Below are 15,861 nucleotides of genomic sequence, written 5' to 3' on the forward strand. Positions count from 1 at the left end.
TCATCAATCGACGTACCTCCGTCGCGGCGCACGGGATGGGCTGTGGACAAGGTGCGAAGGGAGTGACTCTGGGTGTGGGGCGTTACGGTTTACGCGGAAGTCCGGACCGGTACTCGGGCGCCTCGAAAGATGTCGTACGAGAGCAGCGTTAAGTATGCAGCCAGAGTTCAACGTTCATCATCCTGGAACGCCCTTGATCAGTCCTAAGCTTCCGTGTCCAGTGTCCGGCGCCATCGCGAGGAACTGGAGTTATGGAATCGGCTGCTGTGGAGGCGAACGACCTTCCAGTACGGTCGCCCGAATGGCAAGAAGCGAACGCAACAGCAAAGCCGCCAGTCGAGGATGAAACCACTGTACCCACTCCCTTGGATCGCAAGGCGCTTGCAACTCTGCTTGTTCAACATCTCTCAAAGTGGGTACCAGCGGTCTCACTACCATCATAAATTCGTGCAAGCCTCATTCCACTCATAGTTCATGGGGTCTCCGTACGGCAGAGTTTGCCATCTACCTTTTCTTGGTCACTTTGTTCCCGGACACCCTCCTGCCCGCATCCATCTATGGCTTTGTGACTACTGGCGTGGCGATCATCCTGTCTGGATGGGCTGGCCGACTCGTCGACGAGTACCACAACCTGAGTGTCGTCCGGACGAGTATTGTTACCATCAAGCTCGTCGACTGTGCCCAGTATGGTGCTACCCTAGCCTTGCTGTACGCTTCTGGTCATGCTACAGAGCAGGCCCGACCGTGGTCGACTCCGCTAGCATCGGGGATGTTTACCGTCATCGTCATTGGAGGTTGCATCCACACAATATCGGGAACGACCATATCAGTTGCCGTCGAACGAGATTGGGTTACGACGATCGCTGGAGAGTCCTCGACCCACCTCACCACGCTCAACACTTACATGCGGCGCATCGACTTGTTCTGCAAGCTCGCGGCACCCTTGTTTGTGTCTCTGCTTACCAGCGCGGCCTCCTATCGCTTCGCTGCCATTTTCCTTTGTGGGGTCGAGGGCGCATGCATGATCTTCGAGCTTTTCTGTACGTGGTGCCTACGATCTATCCTCTACCATCTGCCTCACGCCTCAAGTAGGGATCACTGTGTCATACAGACGTTTCCCGGCGCTACGGGAGGCACAAGCCGCGAGAGATGCTGCTCGTCAAGAACGCTCGCACAACAATATCCAACTTTCACCGACAGACCGCGCTCGATCAGCTCCACTAGCGAAGGTGCTCATCAGCAAGGGCTATGCTCGACTGAAGGAAGCAGTCCTTGACTGGCGTGAGTTCGCGCAGTACCCCATCTTCCTCTCATCCCTCGCCATCTCTTGGCTTTATCTGACCGTCCTCAGCTTCGACGGCACGATGCTGAGCTACCTCAAGTCACACGCATATAGCGACCCTTTCCTTGCAGGCATGCGGGGATTGAACGTCGTTGCTGGCCTTGCAGGAACATTGGCCATGCCTTTGCTCGAGCAAAAGCTTGGTCTCGTGCGTGCTGGCAACTGGAGTATCTGGTGAGTTTGTCCGCGATTGAGTTGCTATTCACCGCTTACTCGTATTGAAACAGGTCTGAGGTGGTCTGCCTGCTTCCAGTGCTTATTGTGCTTTATGTCGGGGCGCCGTCAGATGGCATGCGAGCACCGGCCTGGAATGCCGCCCTACTCTTCGGAGGTATGTTCACCTCTAGCGATTGCGTTTCATCTTTGTGATTCATCTATCGACTATAGGAATGATGCTTTCCAGGATAGGCCTGTGGGCATTTGACCTCTGTCAGCTGAAAGAATTGCAACTAGCACTGGCCACGCATCCCAGAAGGAACTCATTGTATGCAATTCCACTCTGTCCTCTTCGTATAACGCTTACGCTTTTCGGTGTCGACAGGACGGCGCTGCAGTATTCCATGCAAAACGTCGCAGACATGCTGAAGGTGCGATGCCATTTGCCGTGTGAATGAAGATCAAGGACTGAGACTCCCCTGACCAGTATGTCCTCACGATGGTGCTGAGCAAGCCGTCGCAGTTCAAGTGGGCCGCGCTCGCGTCATTCATCAGCGTCTGCGCCGGGGCATCCACCTACCTCATGTACGTCAAGAAAGAGCGGGGCCACGTGCTACACCACGGCGTCGGAGACCTCATCCCCCTCCTTCTCCGGAAAACCACCTAACCCGGGCGTGGGTCATACGCTCAACGCTGCATAGTCCAACGTACTCGCTACAGACTAGGTATGTGGACATGTACCTGTACGAAAACAACAGTGCCATCTGGTATCCGGAATGATTATGTATCGAGAAGGCGTGAATAAGGAGAGAAAAGGAGTAGGTTCAAGTATACACGATAGCGGGGGGCCGCCGCCGCCGCAACACACGCGACTCAGAGATCATATAGTGTCATATGGGCAGAATCAGACGACGGATCGGGACATGCCGGGACCGTCCTTCCTGTCTGCAGACTGCTGATCCGAAGATGCGGTGTCCTGAATGTCGTCTGGTACGTAGTCCGTGGTTTTGTCCACAGTTATGTGCACCTACACGGGTAGGGAGGCTGGGTAAGCATCCGACTACAAGGAGAGAACCATCGACTCACCCTTGTCCCGATACCAAGGTTGAGTTGGTCGGCGTTCTATTAGGGAGGATGATGAGTCCAGTTGTGAACACGGAATGGTCTGATGAACGTACTGAATTCCGAAGGGCGCGCTGGGAGGGGAAGATGACTGGCAGACGGTGCCCGCTCGTGGACTGCGACTGACCGGACTGCGCCATCAGGGTTTTCCGCGCGTTCATTCTAGAATGAAAGGTCAGCGAGGGGTGCCTATCAATCGTCTGAGCACTCACGAAGCCAAGAATGAGTTCGCGTAGACTATGAGGCGGATGGGTCAGTAAGCTCACACGTATAACAAGACGGAAAGCGTCGACGTACGCTTGCTGATGGCAAAGTGGAGACCGAGGTAGATCAACTCGTTGGACTTCACTAGCCACTGAGGAGCGCAGGTAAGTCCTCCGAAAACTGGATGCCACGAGATAGGACTCACGAATATGAGCGATATCACGGTCGTGATGCTAGTAGCACTCGTCAGCCGTCAGAAACACAGTATTCCCTGACAGAAGACTTACGAAGTGAGCAAGCCGTTCTCAATCGTATAGAGAGTAACAGTATTGAGGATATGGTCAAACCTGGATACGCACTCAGCAAGTGTACGCAACAAGGTCAACGTAGTAGACTCACCTGCCCGTACCGCCTCGGTGTCTCCGGAGGTAGTAGCAGAGGCCCGCGGTGATCAAGCCATCGACGACCGAAGATAGGACAAGTCCGAGAGTGAACACCCACTACGAAACTTGGACATGAGTAAACTATGTATTCGCGGTCAGGGCGCGCACGTACTTTGAAGCGTTCTCCAAAGACGTCGAAGCTACCTAGACGGATCCTGAGACATGTAAGTCTGCAATTCATAAGCGCAGCGCGAAGAAGTCTACTCACAACTCCACAGCGGTAACTTGGCGAGGAAGGTCATTAGCCACAGTAAGGATGACAGAAATGATTGCTCACCAAACGCGGCAACTAGAAGTGAAACCGTTGTTAATATGATAACGTGCAGAACAAGTCAACAGGCCTACTCACCTACACGAGCGACTGCGAGAACCGCCTACTAGAGGTGAGGAAGGCCGATGATGTCATGATACGACCACTTACAATCGGGACGGTGAGGTAGTAGTTGCCTTTGCTTACTGTGAACGAGAGGGGATTGCTCTTCAGGGTCCGTAGGATGGAAGACTATGAATGAAGGATGTCTTACACTTGAACAGGCGAATCGAGAAAAACCTAGCAAGTCATTGCTCAGTTTCTGGAGATACTTACTGTCAGGGACATTGACTCACAAGTGGACGCAGACAGTCATTACGGCCTGCTCAAGAAATATAAGTTTCCCAGGCAACCGAACACAAAAAGAATGGCGCACCGTCAACGCTATCGACACCTACTCGACAAGTCAGGAAGCTGCATGCTCACAGCAGAGGTAGGGAACTCACACCAATCGTCCTGGAAGGAGTTTCGGATAAGAGCCTCGAAGAAACAAGAGCATGGTGTTTGGGGGACGCACCAGAATACATGATCCGTAACATCCATCTCTCCGAAGTGACTCACGAAGTACATGTAGCTTGCAGCCGCAATCATGGCAGAATGCAGCATGTCCAGGAAGCTGGGACAGATAGACCCAATAAGATCTCAGACAGTCGTCAGAGCCACATGACACCTACAAAATCACAGCGACCTGCCCGAGGCATGGAGAATTTGAGACAAGGGTCCATCTCGCTTGCAGATCGATACATTTGACTCACCTTAATCTTCGTAGACACTTGGTCCCGCGTGAACAGGCGGAAGTAGAGGACGGTCTGCATGCCGACAATCCCGGACAGCCTAAGTATGAGGATTGAGAAGTCGAACAAGTAGTCCGCCTAGTATAAGTTACGCACCCCGTGCAGACCATACCGCCCAAGAGGATGGCACCCAAGCTGGTCCTGAGAGCCGTATACTCAACAAGAACCATCTTGCATGCAGTCGTTGTGGCCCAAGGAGGGTCGATAGAGGGGGAAGCGGACAGAGCAGCGGGGAACGGCGACCGACCAAGAGACGTATTATATTCGCCCGTCCACGCCGGTCTCGTCGCACAGGCAATTATTGGTGCGACGTGAAATTTAGCCAATTGGGCTGAACATAGTTCCCCCCTCCCCGCATCGGGTCGCTCGAATGGGGTATAGGCAGGATGGCGGGTTGGAGTGTCAGGCTGTCGAACAGTGAAAAACAAATTGCGCGGCCATCGAAGCCTATCGAAGCACGATTGGTTTCCCAGATCGCATACGCGACGGTACGTTGCGAAACTGGCAACCGCATCAAAGGCGTGTGTGAGCTACTTATGGTGGGCGCGAGGTCCGTGCCCGTTGCTGTCCGGCGACATACGACAAGCAGCTTGGAGCTACTCACCTAATTCTTCGAGATTCATGTATTGCTATATAAGTTTGGCTCCTTCTTTATCCCGCACGGCACAAGGTGGCTCAGGGTGTCGATGCAGAGCGGATGGCACCCGATTTCAAGCCTATTCATGAGCGGACAGCTTCCAGATGGTTTGATTGCAGGCCCTGACTGTGGAATGAATAAGACGGCGCTGAGCCTGTCGCTTCCCGTAGGGGTCACTGGGCAAGGATAATGAGCCAATGGCCGCACAGAGTTACGGGAACCCATACTGTGGTCTCGCCCTGGGTGGTTCACGATCATACTTACGGAAATCCCTCGGGAGTCGCAGATACATAGCATGTAAGGCAACTCCAACAAACAAGCAGCATATAAATAAACGTGTTGTAAGGGATGCATGGCCTTATAGCTCAGTGGTAGAGTTGTAAGGGATGCATGGCCTTATAGCTCAGTGGTAGAGCACACGATTGCAGATCGTGCGGTCCCGTGTTCGAACCACGGTGGGGCCTTTGAAAGAGTTCTTTTTGCTGGTCACGAGCTCGGTTCTCGGACTCAAAGCCGTTGGCGCGTAGCTGACTAGTTGGCGCCAGACTCCGGCTTGGACTTCGACCACCATGCGCCGTGCTGCTGTTCACTCTTTACGCACTTCTGCATCCCGGCGACATCCATGGAATAGGTCGATTCACTTACGGAACTCTTCGGACCCCCCTGTCGAGATCACGACTCTACCTAACGGCATCCGTGTAGCGACAGAAAGTACACCAGGTCACTTCTCTTCTGTCGGGCTGTATGTGGACGCGGGTTCTAGATATGAAACCATGGCCACCTTGGGAGTGAGCCATTTCTTGGATAGGATGGCGTTCAAGGTAAGCGCACGTCATAGATTGTACGAGTGATTCTCATCTCTCCCCAGACGACGAAGTCACGCTCCGAAGAACAAATGGCCGCCGATATCGACGCGCTCGGCGGACAAATTCTATGCTCTTCGGCACGGGAGTCGATTATGTACCAATCGTCTCACTTCCACAAGGGCACGGAACTTGCAATGTCGCTCATAGCCGACACCGTCCTCAACCCCGCATTTCTGCCGGAGGAGCTCGACGCGCAGCGAGAAGCCGCGCGCTACGAGCTGCGCGAGGTCTGCGCGAAGCCGGAAATGATTCTCCCGGAGATTCTGCATGAAGTCGCGTACGACAGCAAGGGTCTCGGAAACTCTTTGCTGTGCCCGGAGGACCGAATAGACGTCATCAGCAAGCGTATGATGGAAAAGTACATGAACGCCTGGTACCGGCCTGAGAGGATGGTCATCGCGGGTGCCGGTATGCAACACGCACAACTCGTAGAGTACGTGGATCGTCACTTCTCTCATCTGCGCGGCGCGTCGGCGGACTCCGCAGATTCCCAAAAGGGCCAGGCATCGTCACGTCAAACACCCCAAGTCTCCCCGCATCTGCTCCAGTCATCCCAATCAACATCACCTTCACTATACAAGTCATTCACTCGGGCGGCATCATCGTACCTGAACTACCCCCCACAGGATGCTCCGGCGTCAGGGTCGACATACACTGGCGGACATAGGTTCATCCAGGACGCTGCGACGGAGTTCAATCATGTCTACCTCGCGTTCGAGGGTGTTGGCATTCACGATGACGACGTTTACGCAGTCGCTACCATGCAGGTGCTCTTGGGCGGAGGAGGCAGCTTCTCAGCAGGTGAGTAGTTCTCGCTGTATCCACACATCGACACGCACCGACGCATCCTCTTTAGGTGGCCCCGGCAAGGGCATGTACTCGCGCCTGTACACACACATCCTCAACCACTTCCCGCAGATCGACCACTGCGCATCCTTCCACCACATCTACACCGACTCCTCCCTCTTTGGTCTTTTCGCCTCCTTCATCCCCTCAAGCGGACGTCAGAGCAACACTCCCGCGCACATCTTCCCCCACCTCGTACATCAGCTGAGCCTGCTGTTATACTCCAACATACCTGATGCGGAGCTCAGCCGCGCGAAGAACCAGCTCAAGTCCAGTCTCATGATGGCGCTTGAGAGCCGTGCGGTTGAAGTCGAGGATCTCGGTCGCCAGGTGAGTTCCACGAATGACGAGTGACTCGTAGCAGAAACTGATGTTAATCCAGGTCCTTGTCCACGGACGCAAGATCCCCGTGTCCGAGATGTGCGACAAGATCGACGCTGTCGACAACGCTACGATCCGCCGCGTCGCGGCGCGTCTCTTCGGGCCTCGCAGCACCGCGAAGGCGACCGTAGTGGTGATGGGGCGCGAGGATGTCGGAGACTACCGTGGGGTTCTCCGCAAGTATGGACTTGCGGAAGCGTGAGCTAGTGCCTGTGGACTTTCGTAGTGCCATCTCGCTATCGTGTTTGACCGCTCATTTGTACTCGTACTCACTCCGTAATTGCAACACTACTACTATCCAACGGTCATGATTAGTGCTCAGGATGGTGTTTTTCACGAATTTGGGACACACTAGCAACTTTGCGATGTCAATTACGACAAGATCAGCGCCCCGTGATGGGTAACAACCGGAGCCAAAAAGCTGAACCCTGCCCGGATTGAACGGACGACCTTGAGGATTTCCCAAGCTGGAATATCACGCGCTACCACTGTGCCAAGGGTTCATGCCATGCAATCCTTTCGTTTCTATATCACCCGTTCCTTATTCTACTATGAGCTGACAGTCGCACAAGCATCTGAACCTGAGTACCGAAATCCTCCAGCAATACATGGCAGCACTATACAGCAAATACAACGAGTTCGACGTTTAACACTTGCTCGACTTTATGTTCGTCCATCGAGCATCCTTCTTCGAGACCAGATACACCACGGACTCCGGACCCGGTGCCATCCACGCGTTCAGCTGGCTAGGAACGAGGTTCGTCACCAAGAACCGCTGACCCTCCCGGATCTCCCCAGGACTGCCGCCCTCGCTGAAGACCATACGCATCGGGTCCCAGAGAGTGATCTGTGCTGTACGCATGGGCTCTTTCCGCGTCCACCGCGCGTCCTTGACGACAACGACACGGAAGTCCCGGACGCTGCGAGGAGGGCAAGCGTGCTGCGGACGGGGACGTCAGCTCAATGAGACTGGAGTCAAGACTCAGGGCCTACCTGGAGCTCCCGTTCGATGTCATCACCGATTCGTTCCTTCGCTAAGCGGATCTGGTCTTCCGTGTAGAGGCAGAGCCAGCCCGCGTCCATGTAGTTGAGGCGGTCGAGCAGCTGCGAGGGTGACGGACGAGGATGCTCCTCCACAATCTCGCTGTATAAGTTCTCGATATGGTCAGGGAGAGGATCTGTGGTAGCTTAATCAACGGTGGTCGATGTGTACAAACGCTGAGAGCCGACTCACCATCTGGCTTGTGTTTGCCATCGAACCGAGGCCCTGCGATTCCACAGAGACGTTCTGCCATCTTCTCGAGCCCCTCGATTTGCTTCTCGAGGTCAGCGCGGATGCTGGCGATTGCGTTCTCCCTCTGGATCTATGAGCGCCATGCTTTAGTGCAGTGTCATCGTCCGCGTAGACTGCGCGATACGTACCAGCCACTGATCCTGCGCCTTGAGCTCCTCCTTTTCGTTGCGGGGACCAAGCTTACTGACCGATCCGTCTTCGTTCCGCACGAACTCCAGGTACGCGATTGGGTAAGCCTACTTCGTGGTTAGCAAGCTGCGTCGACACGAGAACCAAGGCAAGCCCACCTTCTGGACGATGAGGTCCATGGCCGGAACAGTACCTCCGTCCGCGGTGAGGCTGTCAAGAGTCGCGATGAAAGGATCCTTGACGAAGCCTAGCTTCGCGTGCCATGGCGCCAAGTGTGTCGAGTTGCCGCATAGCTCCAGGCAAGTACTGTCGTATGCATCCAGAATCTCGCATGCCTCTTTGCGATCTCCGGATAGCTGGTCATGCATTGTCAGCATCAACATCACGCTCATCTTAACAGGGATGCTCACCCTTGCACCCGATACAGCAAGCTTGGTGCCCACCCTTATCGTCCCCCGTCGAACAGCCCTCGCTAGTGGCAGATCGACCTTGGCGCGCAAAAGGTACCACCCATCGGTTATCTCAAGCTCGGGATGAGGGTCAACCGGTACTCCATGGTCGTCGATCACCGCGGGCGACCATACGATCTTGGACACGCATAGGACCATGGGGCACGCAGCAGGCGCATCCTCCGTAGATATCAACCGAAGGGCCGGACGCGAGCCACCATTCAGCTCACGCTCATACCTGCCGGACAAGAGTCAGTGAGACGCAGACCTCAAGATAAATGCGGCAAACCTGTAGAGGAGCTGCCGCATGACTTCTGGCCAGCACCATCGCTTGGTCCGCGGATTCTGCTCGCGCTCCGGTTCCAAACACACCATGGCCGCGAGCTTCCATAGGATCAAGCCGTAGTGATTTATGACCCATTGCTGCGTCGCGAGTTTGCAACCGCGCTCCTGAAGCCGAGCCAGAGCATCCTCGGGCCCTAGCCTCAGAGTGTCTGGCAAATCCTCGCCGTCGGCGTTCAAATCCATTGAATAGAACGTGTAGTAGACGGCATTGGCAGGGGTCATTTGACGCAGTTCGTCGATGTCGCTGGAGTGGCGATTAGTGTCGTGCCGTCAGATCATCATATGCGCGTACGTACATTCCCATGTCCAGCATTTCATCGTCAGTGTAGGATTGTGGGTGCAGTCCGGACGACGCCAAGGTCTTCCTATCCGGACGTGGATCTATGAAGAGCTCTATCAGCTTTGCCCTGATCTGCATTGATACGATCACCTACTGAGGTCAAAGTACTTGTAATCCTTCCGCGGTTTTGCTCTTGCAGAAGATGGCTGAGCCTCAACAACGCGCGCTGGAGTTTGAGCCTGAGCTCCCGCCTGGAGGTCCAATTGCGTCCTCCCGGGCTGTCCGGGTGCCATCCCGGCCTTGAACGGAGTCGAGAACCTCCCCTTGCCAACAGACTGCGGCCCAACGCCTCTGCGCGGCGTCATTCCGAGAGACTTGCCCTTACCCGGGGAGGTGGTGGTTGGGATCTTGGACGGGCCGGGTCGCATGGGAGTGACGGGGACGGATTGCGGAAGGGAGCTCGCTGAGCCAAACCCAGACGTCGCAGGGAGCTTGGGTGTGGACGCAATCTTTGATTCCGACGGATGCATAGGGTTGAGCGGCGAGACAGTGTGGATTGCTGATCCAGAGAGTACACGCGCTCGGTTAATCACTGGCGACTTGAACTGTGTGTTCTTCATAAGCTGGCCCTTGCCGATGTCTGTGTAACGTGTCGGATTCTTCGACGCGAGCGGAGTGTCGGGCGGCTGAACAGGTGAGAAACCGTTGTTCTCCATCGGCTGCAACGCGGGTCGCAGGGGTGTCTTGAACGGTTGGGAGCTGGGAAGTGGGGGCGCAGCCGGCCCAGCAGCGGGCGCATTCTCGACGTCAGGACGAGCGGATTCGTGAGTAGAAGAGCTGGACGGTGCGTCCTCAGCTGCGAACTCGGCTTCCCATTGCTTCATCTTCTGAGCCGCGAGAGCCAAGGCCGCGGCCGAAGGAGCAGCCCAGTTGCTCTTTCCGACGTGTATAGAGGCCGCCGAGCTGAAGCCCACATGTATAGGAGACGCCGAAGAGGCTGCCTCGTCAACCAGGGGAGCTGCTGGTACAGGTACAGTCTTGCGCGGAAGCTGAGTGGGGGGTTTGAAGGGTGCATGACCAGATGGAGAGCCTGACGGCACTGTTTCGCCGCCGGAGGCGAGATCACAGGGCTGGCACTGTGATTCTTCGGCAACTGTCCGGGCGGTCTTGAATGTGAAGGCATCGGCAGGTAGTTGAGTGGCATCGGCGTTGAACCAAGAATCGTAGTCTTGTTCTGGGGACTCCAATGGCGAAGTCGGGTGGTCACCGGTCCAGATGTCATGTGGTCCCTTTGGTAGGGCGGATGCCAGACCGAATCCACCGTACTTGCTCAGAGTTGAGGGAGGGGCATCGTCTGCAGGATCACAATGTTGCATTGTCCGTGAGGTGCTCCCGAGCTTCGCGGCAGACGTGAAACCACTCATCGCAAGCAACGCGTTTGTTCGGGGCATGGCAAACGAGGTTGCGGAGGTAAAGGCGGAGGAGGTCGAGGGGTCCTGCTGTGGTTCGGTGGAAAGGGATGCTGCGGCAGAGGTGAGACCGCTGCCACCTTTGCGCATATCAGTCGTAAAGAAGGCATCCTCCGTAGCACGTTCTTGGGTTGTGGAGTAGTTGTCCGGGGGAGAAGAAGACCATTCTTGAAGAAGTCGGCATCTGACAGCAAGATATGTAGATATATGCGCGCACCTTTCAGGATTGAACCAGCACTATGACCCTGTTCCTCGTTATGCCCCTCCAAAAAGCCAACATCCCACGTGGTTACTGGATGGTTCTCGTGCGATTCAGAAGGCAGCGAGCGAGACTGGGAAGGCACTACGGGGGCGGCCTGTGAGAGCTGCTTCTGGAGCTCATCGAAGGTAGCCATGTCTTCCTGAGTGATGGGGAAGTGTTCTTCGTACGTGGGGGAGGATAAGCGTCGCCGCTTGCGGGCGCCGGACTCTGGGGACTCGGCTGCAATAGGGTGAGGGTTGTGCTGAAGCAGACGTGCAGACTACTCACAGGATCTGCGCATGTTGAGCAGAGTGTATGCGGGAGGGGGCGCCTGGGATGATGGTGGTTGGGTGGAAAGACGGGTGCCACAAACGCGGTTGACGCGTCACGCACGCAAGTCACGTTATCGCTCATCCGGCCCACTTGGGCTGGCTGTGACAGGGGGCTGCGTACGCGTAAGGAGGAATTCTGAATCTCAGGGGGTTCCATCTGGCGTTATCGATAGAACGCAGCTGACGATGGCCTGAATGCCTGGAGGAGAGAGGTGACCGAGGCGCACGCGGTGATTGGCGGACACGAAGGCATGTGATTTTGTGTGCATGCCAGATGAGCTCGAGGATGCACATCCGTCCCAAGTACAGGGTGCGTCGCTGAAGGTGCTGCTGTGCTGAAGAGGCTCGCTATGGCAAGAATGCTCGTTCGGCCTTTGCCCGACGAAAGGCGATAAGTAAGGCGGCCGACGGGGAGCAGCAGCAGCAAGCCGTCCGTGTCCGACCCCCCTCCCGAGTTGCGTAATGGCCTCCGACTCAACCCTCGACGCCCCCGCCCTCTCCTTTTTTTATTCTCTCTTCGACCCAGGCAAGCTCCCCCCCGCAGCCATGGCGTTCAACCACTCCGCAAACCCCTTCCTCGCCGGCCAGGCCTTCTGGGGCCCCGTCACCGCAACCCTCGACTGGTGCGAGGTGAGTCCTCCTTCCGCTCCGCCTTGGCCGGACATCCTCAGTGGGTGGCGCTCAGTGTCAGACCCGCGCTGATCCCTTCCTCCTCTCACGCCCTGCCACCACCCCAGGCCAACTACCAGTTCTCCCGCTACATTGCTGAGGCTGCCAACACCTTCTCCAATATCTTCACCGTTGCATTGGCTGTCTATGGCGCCGCCCAGTCTGTCTCCGAGAAACTGCCCCCTCGGTACCTCGCGGGCTACGCGGTGCGTCATTTCCGCTTGCGGGGGTTACAGTGCTCGCATAGCTCAAGCTCGCGGCTGCGATCGCGATTCAATACAGGGTTTCGCGCTCGTCGGAATAGGCAGCTTCATCTTCCACGCCACCCTTCTATTCGAGGCCCAGCTCATGGACGAGCTCCCGATGATCTACGTCGCCAGCTACTGCTGCGCGATCCTCTTCGACACCTCGCGTGGCTTCAGCCTCAAGGACTCGAATGCCAAGGAGCTCGGCATCATCTTCGCAGTATTCAACGTCCTCTTCACCTGGTCATAGTGAGTGCACCCCCCGGCCTCGGTACCTGACCGCACGCATGACCGCCGCCCACAGCTACGTCTCCCGCAACCCCCTGTACCACCAGTTTGTCTTCGCGGGGCTGCTGTTCGTGACAACCTTCCGCACGATCTACCTCCTCCGTAACGGCGACATCTCCAAGAGGCTCCCACAGACCCTGCGGTCCTCCGTTGCCCGGCTGTTCTCCTACGGCGCAGGCACCTTCGCGTTCGGCTTCTTGGTATGGAACCTAGACAACATCTTCTGCTCCTACATCACCCGATGGAAGAACGCCGTCGGGTGGCCTGCTGCATTCCTCCTCGAAGGTACGCCTGGCTTCTCCCGCGGTGATGCACATGTGCTGACTCTCTGCGCCCGTGCAGGTCACTCCTGGTGGCATATCCTGACGGTGCGTAGCCTTGTACTTCCATTGTAGCGCACATGTGATCTCATGCCCGCTTGCAGGCCCTCGGCACCTACTTGATGCTCATTGGCAACACATGTGAGTCTTTTCTTGTACACGATCTGTACAATGTGCTGATCAATGTTCGTGTCATGCACAGATCTGTGAGTCGCGGAATGATTGCGTGTATGCCTCCTTGCACTGACGTCACTGTAGCACTCTCTGCATCAAGGACGACTATTCCAACTACACCGTCGCCAGGACGGCCGGCTTCCCTCGCATCAAGCGCCTCAACAAGACCAAGACGCAGTAAAGTCGCGTCACTAGACTAGACAACTAATCATATTCCGGTTCACCTGCTACGCCGCGCCATCCACGCCCATCACGACACTCACGCCACCCCTGCTGTCCCTTGCTCTGGTGTTGTAACATCCGTCTGTGCCATCATTCTCATTCTTAATCATCATCAACACTTCCTGTACGCAGTGTGACATACATACATATCATAGAAGTTCACGAAGCAGACGCAATCAATGCTGTCGTTAACCAATGTGCTCGTTTCAGCAATGGAGATCTATGACGCCGATGCTTCTAACGCAACGTAAGTACATTTTACATGAATACAAACTTCCGCTATCCTACTTCCGTTCCCCGGAAACGCGTACAGAGGAGAGAACCGCTCAAGCCTGGAGCTTCTCGCGGAGGAGGTTCTTGAGGGTCTCGCCATCCTGCGCGAACTTACGGATACCCTCGTGGAGCTTGTCATTCGCCATCTCATCCTCGCAAAGTGCCCAGCGGAACTCAGCCTCGTTGTCAATGTAAGAGACCTTGGGGAGGGGGTCGGCGGACTTGGCTGTAGAGAGGCATATGCGGTCAGATCGTAGCTTGATGCCAAGGTCCAGACAACACACGTACCGTGGACCGAGTCGAGCTTCTTGGGGACAGGGGCAGTGTCGTTCTTGAGCTCCTCAAGAAGTGAGGGAGAGATGGTGAGGAAGTCAACGCCGGCAAGAGCCTTGATCTCGCCAGTCTGAATGATTCGCTCAGTAAGATGAACGCGTCAAATCAAGGGCAAAGTAGAGACGTACGTTACGGAAGGAGGCACCCATGACGATGGTCTTGTAGTTGTGCTGCTTGTAGTAGTTGAAGATCTTCTTTACGGACTGCACACCAGGGTCCTCGTCGCCGACGTAGTCCTTGCCCGGCTTGTTCTTCTTGTACCAGTCAAGAATCTGCGACAAAAGTCTGAGCTATGTTCACAGTTTCAGGGGTAAACCACAACACATACACGACCGACGAAGGGCGAGATGAGGGTGACACCAGCCTCGGCGCACGCAACAGCCTGTCCGAAACCGAAGAGGAGGGTGAGGTTGCAGTGGATGCCGTCGTCGCGCTCAAGCTCCCGCGCAGCCTGGATACCCTCCCAGGTCGAGGCGATCTTGATGAGGATGCGCTCCTTCTTGACGCCGACGGACTCGTAGAGAGCGATGAGCTCCTTGGCTTTGGCCTTGGTCGCCTCCTTGTTGAAGGACAGACGGGCGTCGACCTCGGTCGAGACACGGCCGGGAATGATCTTCAAAATCTCCGAGCCGAACTCGACAAGCTGGAGATCCGAGGAAAGAAAGCAATCAGCACTGGAAGCTTAACATCTTATAATAGCATGGCGGGGTTTCAGGGACATGAGGGACGGAACAGAGACGTACCAGGCGGTCCATGGCAGCGTTGACCTGCTCATCGATGCTGCCGCCCTTCTTCTTGCCGGCCGCAATCGCGTTGTCGATCAGACGCTTGTATGCGGGCTTGTTCGCAGCCGCGAGGATGAGCGACGGGTTGGTGGTCGCATCCTGGGGCTTGTAGACATCGATAGCTGCACGATGGGCCAAGTCGTGAGTCGCACTCGCGCAGATGCGATGCCGTCATCGACGGGAGGACGTGCTACTCACACTCGAAGTCCCCAGAGTCGGAGACGACAACGGTGCCGGTCTGCTTGAGTGCGTCGAGAGAGGTGGTCATGGCTGCGGTTGCGGGGGTGGTGGTGGTTGCTGTGAAGGCTGTCGCGGGACGGAGGCCTTCAAGTAGGCTGAGTGAGATGGGACGTGATCTCGTCGTCATCTCAGATCTCTCCCCAGCGCGTCTCGTTCCGGCCCGACTCTGGCGAGCTCACCCACTCGCTGCCCAGCTTTACGCCGGCCGAGGTGGCTGCCACTCATCACCACGCTGGCCGAGTCTCGCCTGTTCTTGACTTCCTCACCTACCCGTAATCTTATGTAGCACAACTTTGTTGGACTCGCACTTGAAACGGCAAGCTCGGGCTGTGGACAACGTCGGAGAGATTGGCCCAGGGCAATGCATTGCGAAGAACGCGCCGAACTCGCACAGCGCCACGCGTACGTCTGCTGAGAATGGACAGCGTTCACTTTCCTGAATAATGGGACCGTGCCGCCCCGCTGCCACAAGCATGAGAGGAATGGTATTCCGGGCGACGTACGGCGTTCGCGCGGACGGCGGGTGTGGGACCGGCCTGTAAGACGGCCAGAACTGCTGTCCTTATATGTGAAGTTGCCCCTGATTGCGTTCGGACTAATGCTCAATGCGACGGCAGGTATCGTGACTGGATACATGCAGGGTGACAAACGTGCGCAAGCCGACGGAAGGAT

General features: G+C 56.1%; 7 protein-coding genes and 2 non-coding genes across 9 annotated transcripts; 5 read left to right on the top strand and 4 right to left on the bottom strand.

Annotated features, from left to right (window-relative positions):
• Positions 1-180: 180 nt before the first annotated feature.
• On the top strand, positions 181-2,390 carry L226DRAFT_528462 (uncharacterized protein). The gene is made up of 7 exons (XM_067679365.1): positions 181-412; positions 472-1,040; positions 1,093-1,516; positions 1,570-1,673; positions 1,730-1,826; positions 1,884-1,929; positions 1,986-2,390. Exons 1-7 carry the CDS (start codon positions 252-254, stop codon positions 2,163-2,165), a joined length of 1,581 nt encoding a protein of 526 aa, XP_067542846.1. The 5' UTR covers positions 181-251; the 3' UTR covers positions 2,166-2,390.
• On the bottom strand, positions 2,171-4,905 carry L226DRAFT_556171 (uncharacterized protein). The gene is made up of 21 exons (XM_067683110.1): positions 4,468-4,905; positions 4,333-4,411; positions 4,252-4,265; positions 4,095-4,193; positions 4,024-4,033; positions 3,954-3,971; positions 3,874-3,899; positions 3,792-3,817; positions 3,689-3,723; positions 3,617-3,641; positions 3,545-3,556; positions 3,476-3,491; positions 3,380-3,422; positions 3,224-3,324; positions 3,112-3,171; positions 3,030-3,057; positions 2,918-2,975; positions 2,833-2,857; positions 2,677-2,782; positions 2,585-2,620; positions 2,171-2,525 (listed from the first exon to the last, which is right to left on the bottom strand). The coding sequence occupies exons 1-21, from the start codon at positions 4,539-4,541 to the stop codon at positions 2,403-2,405; spliced, it is 1,014 nt and encodes a 337-aa protein (XP_067542847.1). The 5' UTR covers positions 4,542-4,905; the 3' UTR covers positions 2,171-2,402.
• Positions 4,906-5,400: 495 nt separating this feature from the next.
• On the top strand, positions 5,401-5,472 carry L226DRAFT_t7. Its single transcript has one exon. It is a non-coding gene; the product is annotated as a tRNA-Cys (tRNA).
• An 81-nt stretch (positions 5,473-5,553) lies between these two features.
• L226DRAFT_607430 (uncharacterized protein) lies at positions 5,554-7,449 on the top strand. Its single transcript, XM_067685805.1, has 4 exons — positions 5,554-5,829; positions 5,877-6,675; positions 6,731-7,050; positions 7,103-7,449. The coding sequence occupies exons 1-4, from the start codon at positions 5,578-5,580 to the stop codon at positions 7,301-7,303; spliced, it is 1,572 nt and encodes a 523-aa protein (XP_067542848.1). The 5' UTR covers positions 5,554-5,577; the 3' UTR covers positions 7,304-7,449.
• A 74-nt stretch (positions 7,450-7,523) lies between these two features.
• On the bottom strand, positions 7,524-7,604 carry L226DRAFT_t14. The gene has a single exon. It is a non-coding gene; the product is annotated as a tRNA-Trp (tRNA).
• A 28-nt stretch (positions 7,605-7,632) lies between these two features.
• Positions 7,633-11,812, bottom strand: L226DRAFT_607431 (uncharacterized protein). The gene is made up of 11 exons (XM_067685806.1): positions 11,597-11,812; positions 11,285-11,548; positions 9,753-11,234; positions 9,615-9,699; positions 9,263-9,562; positions 8,935-9,211; positions 8,683-8,880; positions 8,524-8,631; positions 8,336-8,465; positions 8,095-8,279; positions 7,633-8,041 (listed from the first exon to the last, which is right to left on the bottom strand). The coding sequence occupies exons 1-11, from the start codon at positions 11,607-11,609 to the stop codon at positions 7,748-7,750; spliced, it is 3,336 nt and encodes a 1,111-aa protein (XP_067542849.1). The 5' UTR covers positions 11,610-11,812; the 3' UTR covers positions 7,633-7,747.
• A 163-nt stretch (positions 11,813-11,975) lies between these two features.
• Positions 11,976-13,739, top strand: L226DRAFT_528466 (alkaline phytoceramidase). The gene is made up of 8 exons (XM_067679366.1): positions 11,976-12,270; positions 12,378-12,515; positions 12,592-12,803; positions 12,859-13,127; positions 13,185-13,210; positions 13,267-13,303; positions 13,325-13,328; positions 13,421-13,739. Exons 1-8 carry the CDS (start codon positions 12,103-12,105, stop codon positions 13,515-13,517), a joined length of 951 nt encoding a protein of 316 aa, XP_067542850.1. The 5' UTR covers positions 11,976-12,102; the 3' UTR covers positions 13,518-13,739.
• A 145-nt stretch (positions 13,740-13,884) lies between these two features.
• On the bottom strand, positions 13,885-15,217 carry L226DRAFT_541666 (transaldolase; the record flags this gene model as incomplete). The annotated part of the gene is made up of 6 exons (XM_067682079.1): positions 13,885-14,057; positions 14,120-14,234; positions 14,293-14,436; positions 14,493-14,807; positions 14,908-15,071; positions 15,148-15,217. The coding sequence occupies 6 exons, from the start codon at positions 15,215-15,217 to the stop codon at positions 13,885-13,887; spliced, it is 981 nt and encodes a 326-aa protein (XP_067542851.1).
• Positions 15,216-15,446, top strand: L226DRAFT_528467 (uncharacterized protein; the record flags this gene model as incomplete). Its single annotated transcript, XM_067679367.1, has 1 exon — positions 15,216-15,446. One exon carries the CDS (start codon positions 15,216-15,218, stop codon positions 15,444-15,446), a length of 231 nt encoding a protein of 76 aa, XP_067542852.1.
• Between the last annotated feature and the right edge of the window lie 415 nt (positions 15,447-15,861).

Source organism: Lentinus tigrinus (genome assembly GCF_003813185.1).
Source record: "Lentinus tigrinus ALCF2SS1-7 unplaced genomic scaffold L226scaffold_1, whole genome shotgun sequence".
NCBI lineage: Eukaryota > Fungi > Basidiomycota > Agaricomycetes > Polyporales > Polyporaceae > Lentinus > Lentinus tigrinus.